The 6,249-nt window shown below is 36.4% G+C and overlaps 1 protein-coding gene across 1 annotated transcript; it reads left to right on the top strand.

The window, feature by feature from the left end:
* Window positions 1–1,920: 1,920 nt before the first annotated feature.
* Window positions 1,921–3,304, top strand: LOC118438879. The gene is made up of 3 exons (XM_035859695.1): window positions 1,921–2,429; window positions 2,911–3,084; window positions 3,182–3,304. The coding sequence occupies exons 1-3, from the start codon at window positions 2,325–2,327 to the stop codon at window positions 3,236–3,238; spliced, it is 336 nt and encodes a 111-aa protein (XP_035715588.1). The 5' UTR covers window positions 1,921–2,324; the 3' UTR covers window positions 3,239–3,304.
* Window positions 3,305–6,249: the final 2,945 nt, after the last annotated feature.

Here is a 6,249-nt window from a genome sequence, read left to right as displayed (position 1 = left end):
GATCAAGCGCCCCTGACAACTATACCGTTTTTTGAATAACAAAATAATGTTTGATTAGTATTGTGAGTGAAATCAATTCTTGTTTTCTCGATTTCCAATTTTGTCCCTGAAGATGATACTAGTGTGTATCGAAAGCTAGGAATAAATATATCTACATAAAAACAACCATGTCGCCCGATAACTCTAATTCTAACTTTTAAGGTTTCTTTCTGAATGTGACCACGTGCCCAAGGACGAGTGTAAACCTGACCAGATAATTACAAAACCAGCCAGAATGTAAACCTGGATACGAACTTGTGTACAGGGTGGTTAAAATGTCAGGCTACAATGGAAAATTTTTAGATGGGAAAAATTCGTAAATTTTCATTAGTTACCGAAATTTTGCTTCTAAAATTCAACATTTTAATAATTTTGTCATCAATTTTGGTAATAATTATAAAAATCTCAATCCCAAATCTTGTAGCTAATGGAGATTTAGAGACTTTTCCAATTTGAAAAATTTTAAATTGTGGAGTGACAATTATACCACCCTGTACATATACATAGATATATTTCCAAAACAATGTGCAGTTTTAATCTAGTTCAATATATAAGTAAATACTTAATTGCATACATTGTTAACTTTTATGAGAAAGTGGGGTGTACCATAGGTGCGCAGCTTCCAACAGCTTCCGCCTCCGGCGTCCGCTTCCGAACAAAGTTGCGTGCTTCCAGCTTCCAGTGCTTCCGCTTCCGACCAAAATTTTCGCTTCCAGCTTCCAGTGCTTCCGCTTCCGACCAAAAATCGCGCTTCCGACGTCCGGAAGCTGCTTCCGATAGCCCCTACAACATTGCTTCCGAGAGCCTCCGGCGTCCGCTTCCGACCAAAATTTCGTGCTTCCAGCTTCCAGTACTTCAGCTTCCGACCAAAATTTTCGCTTCCAGCTTCCAGTGCTTCCGCTTCCGACCAAAGTTTGTGCTTCCGACTTCCAGCGCCTCCGCTTCCGACTAAAAATCGCCGCTTCCGACGTCCAGAAGCTGCTTCCGACTTCCGGAAGTCGGAAGCTGCGCACCTATGCGACCTATCCTATCCTACCTATCCTATCAGAGTACACCCGGTGTACTCTGTGGCTGGTCAGTCCAGTCGAGTCGGCCAGCACTCAAAGTATTTATGCATGTACATAGTACACAGCATTTGTATGCGGCCAGGATTACTGAATTTTTGTACATGCAGCGAATAATGTAAAATTGAATTGTAACAAACCTTGATGTTGTGAGAAATATTCCCATTGTATTTATTATACTTTAAAGGAGATATTTAATTGTATGAATATGTATGTGGGATAAGCGAGCATGATGTTGATATATTATTATTGACACGGAATGTTATCTGATCCGCCGTCTTCCATCGTTTGGCTACGTATTGAGCTTAAGCGTCCTATTATTTCAGCATTCGATACCTTATCTGTTATATTTTAAATTTATCAACATTATATATGTATGAATTGAATAGTTTCTATTATTTATTACTTAAGTCGTACCTATGTACATAAATAATTGTGTCGTTTGTGGAAGATAATGGCTGTATTATTGTGAATTAGTAATTCTTAAGACATTTGAATAAATAAACAAAACTTGACACTTGCACGATGCATATGCTAATAAATTTATGAGTATCTGTTTCTTACGGAGTGTATCTACGTGCTGTTAAGTTCCATTCAACTTGATTGCACTTGGTACGCTTTGTAGCTGTAAACATTGAAAAGATAGGAGCCATATCTTTGCACAAATTTGCATACATAGCCTGTCACATCTGCATACGAGTTCTAAATACTTCACCAGTTTGCACAAAATCGCTTACGTGACCGTTCTGGCATTGTTTGCATGAAATTCAGCTACATAAAACGATGCATGTTTTCATTCAGCATCACACAGGGAGATCTACTTTGTGCTAAATTTTAAAAAATAGTAAATTTCCTAAGAAAATATTTTTTTACACGATCAAATCGACACTTTTTCAGTCAATTTTTCTCGTAAATTTCGTCCTAAGTGGTCATCTCTCACTGGCGATTCTCATCAATCCCGACACTTTTTTAAACTCTCAGCTCGTCAAGGGTTTGTGGGGGCATGGTACGGATATCCACGATCGTTTTGAAGGTGGTTGGGTGGAGAATAAGTCGCGAAATTTGCAGCCGACGCACATCTGTCGGGCCAAGTTGGGTCAAGTGAGTATAATTCCTGGCGAGTTGTTTAACGAGACGTGCTACATTTCCGGAAATCCAACATTAGCCAACGGCGGAACGGGAGTGAGGGCTTTCACAGAAAATTATGAGATTCTTCTTAAAATGGAGGACGTGCTATACGACTGGATCGAGTTTGACGGGAACAAGGGCACCGTGCCGAGGGGAGCACTTATAGGGGGAATTGGATCACATTATGAACCCATTTTGGTATGTTTTAAATAGAATTTTAAGTAGTATACAGGGTGGGTTAAATGTCAGGTTACAATGGAAAATTATTCAATGAGGAAAATTCGAAAATCTTCATTAGTTACTGAAATTTTGCCTCTGAAATTCAATATTTTAAGAATTTTGTCATCAGTGTTCGATAAGTTCTGATAAAAATTAATAAGAATCTCAATCCCAATTCCGTAACTAATGGAAATTTACGAATTTTTCCTATTGAATAAATTTCTATTGTAACCTGACATTTAAACCATACTGTGTTTGGTTGGGAAATAAATTGGGAAGGTACTCGGAAATTTATATTGGGAAATTTATCAGAAAATGTGTACAGGGAAAATGTTATGGCGCAATTATTGGGAGAATGGAGAGAAATAAAATTTTAAAAAACCTATTATGAAAAATCTGTTTATACAGTTAAAAAAATAGATTTAAAATTTTAATTATCGAAATTTGTCCCTTTTTTAAGGTTTGTCGCAAATTTATTTACGGAAAAGGAAACAATCTTCATAAATCGATGGCCGTGCTGGGAAACTTTTCTCCGAAAGTGGGCAAATGTTTTTACGAAATGCAGGTTAAAGCTGACACGATGAAGTGGGATGTGAGTTTTACAACGGAAAAGTTTGAGCTGCTTGTCTCAAAGGTAGGTAAATATATAAATAAATATTTTTTTAAAATTAAAAAAAAATTATAATTTATGAGGCAATTGCCAATTATGTAAATTTGTGTCCCACTTATAGGGAAAATGGAAGGAGCCATGTGGAAAAGATGTAGAAGATCTCAAAGAAACTGAATGACATATTTACATATTTACATATTTTTTTTATGATACTGTTAATTTTTTTTACATGTGTACACATTGATATTTTTTTAACGTAAACTTTAACTTATAACTTATTTAATTGTACACTCAATAAAATGAAATTGGTCCGGTAATGATTTAATACCAGATGCCTAAGAGTGGGCATTACGGCATATGTATTTAGGAAGCAGAGAATGGATTTATATGTATTAACACGTGAAAGATTAAAGTTTCGTGAATTTAATTATTCGGAGATAAAATCACCTTGTTTGAGCTGCGCTTCTGCGGTCAATGACGTCAAACTAATACCGGTTCATATATTTAAATATGTATTTGAACACATGCCTGGCTACATTTAAATTTCTATTGTGCAGAGTATTTAGTAAGTGCAGTTTGTCTAGTCGTTTGACGTCATTGAAGTATGCATTATTGTTTGTAAATAAATAGTTGCACACTGACAAGATAGTTAGACAGATATACAAACACATGTACCCACATTATACATACACATGTAGACCAGTACAAGTACTTTAAGTACACTGAACCTGATTTGCTTACGTGAGGTGGCCCCCGTTTTTACATGACATTCTTCCTTTAACCGGCTATAAAATGAGGCAAGTCTTCATTTTGGTTCAGACAAGGACCATTCAGGATTAAATAGTCCTCAGTTAAAGATGCTCAGCCATTTTGGTTTTAAAAAAAACTTTACATACATTTTAAAATGTATTTTAAATACATTTTAAATATATTTAGTCACCATGAAAACAATTATTTCAATTCTTTCTGTAACCTTCATCTTGAGGGATCATTTCTGCTCTTGGAATTTTTGTTGGTTTTTGTCGAATCTGACCATTGGAATGTTATAACATTATTGTATTAGTTGTGACTGTGTCAGAGTGGCGAGACGTATGTAGCATTGACCGACAGGTTGTATTTGTTTGTTTGTACAATGTAATACCACATCATATGCATTGCACAATAACACGGTTAAAACCTGCATTGCAGCCTTATATATGTATGTAGCCCGAGGAAGGGTTATAAATAATTCGATCGTTTCTTTGTTGCTATGAAAGAGCTTGTAAGGTTCAAAATGTGACCTCATCCTCAAACTCGATCTCTCATGCATATTTTCTGGATACATATGTTCAAAATTTCTAGTCGATCGAAAGTTTTACCACAGTAATCGAGAGACACGCACACATCGAATACCTTGACAATAACATTACTCTTGACCTCGTCACACAAGACTCGTTGGAAAAGCAATGGTTTTGTGTCAAAAATAACAAACCTGTGCGACATGACAAGTTAAGTACAATCTTGGTTTTGATGCAGCAAATCGTCCACCTGACGGGTCCACTCAAAGAGTGTGAGGTGTGCACCTTGGAAGGGGGGTAGCCCCAAGGGGGGGGGAAGCGGTGGCTTTGGGTGCCGCTCGTAGCTGAAATAAAGTATGGCATACAATTTATGCCTTTCTATCTCGCTTCGTGGCTAATTAAAGATCATGCATATCGTCAATAATTAAAATTCTGACTTCGCAGAAGACTATCGTGGATGACTTGGCAAACACGCAACGATCAGAGACGTCTTCATTTGGCTTAGAAGTGTCTGATAAAAGCGTGTATCACGCAAGGAGCTAAATCGGTGAAGTTTTCGCGAGTTTGTGAGTTTGTTGGCTAAAGTAATGCACGAATAAAATTTTAATTAGGCAAATACCATTAGTTGGAGGTTGGGTTGGATTCTAAGTATTTTCACAGAAATCTAATATTTATTGACTAGTTCATAAGCCTGTCCAAGGACCGGCCTCGATAAGACGGTGTAGTTAATTATTGACTAAACCAAGATATGTTCTATGTAATGGCGACGGCTTCGCTGACCCGCCTACACAGTTATTATCTACCATATACAATTTCATAATCATTCTTTGATCTCAACGAGGTGTGCACTCCAGAAGGTGGTGGTTTATTATAGCTCAATTGCAACCCCTTTGCAAAATTTGAGCGCGATCGGATGATTCCGAAAAATCAGTATGGATGAGCCAGCAGGGTAGCTTCACTTCAAACTATACCATCCGAGGTCATTACCCAATCCCGTTTCAAATTTCAGTTGAATTTTGAAAAATCAGTGTGAATTACAGTGTGGATTGTTTGGTTGCTCGAGATAATATATTTTTCAATTTCACTTCGTATTTTTTCCGTTCAAAGCCATTAACAAACAGTATATCAATTTTTAACCCGGATCTTTAAAAGACTTTAAAAAATCGGCGTGGGCGAGCCAACAGGGTCATTCCTGATTAAGATTTTCTTCATCGCATTTCATTCTAAGTCATTGACCATCCCGGTTCAAAGCTTCAACTATCTAGATCGAACGATGTCGAAAAATCAGTGTAGGTGATCCTACAGGGTCGCTTTAATTGGAGAATTCTCCGATTTCACTTCATTTTCCATCACCCAAAGTCATTTTCCTCTCCCCTACCAAATTTCAGCTTGATCAGATCAAAGTGAAGATTTTGTCCTTTTATCACTACGAGCTACAAATGCTAATACTTCTTTTTACAAAATTTTAGAAAAAATGGATTAAAATTTTTTCATTGTCACAATATGTTAGCATTTTTTGACAAAATTTTATCAAAATGCTTCAGAGTGAATGAATAAAAGGATAACTATGGGATTTTATAAACGAGATCTTTGTCATATCCATTTGGCGATAAATACATTTATTATTCAGCAATATGTATATGTTATTCCTTATAGGGAATTCAATACGTATTCCACAAATTATGACCTATAGGACGATCTAGATAAAACTCAGCAAGCTATGAGTGCATGTCCTTCCAAGACGGGACTTTAACTAATCTGCATCGCATTCTGAAATTTACATAGATCGAATAAAAAATCACTACATAAATTTTAAGTATATGAATTATACTGATTGCTGTAAAAATTGTCCAAAATGACAGTCGTTTTAATTTTCATATCCTTTATTAGCCAATACATTGTTTGGTGTCAA

This window comes from Folsomia candida, unplaced genomic scaffold (assembly GCF_002217175.1).
Source record: "Folsomia candida strain VU population unplaced genomic scaffold, ASM221717v1 Fcan01_Sc027, whole genome shotgun sequence".
NCBI lineage: Eukaryota > Metazoa > Arthropoda > Collembola > Entomobryomorpha > Isotomidae > Folsomia > Folsomia candida.
Note: the sequence above shows the minus strand (reverse complement) of the source record. Positions and strands in the feature narration are given on the sequence as shown.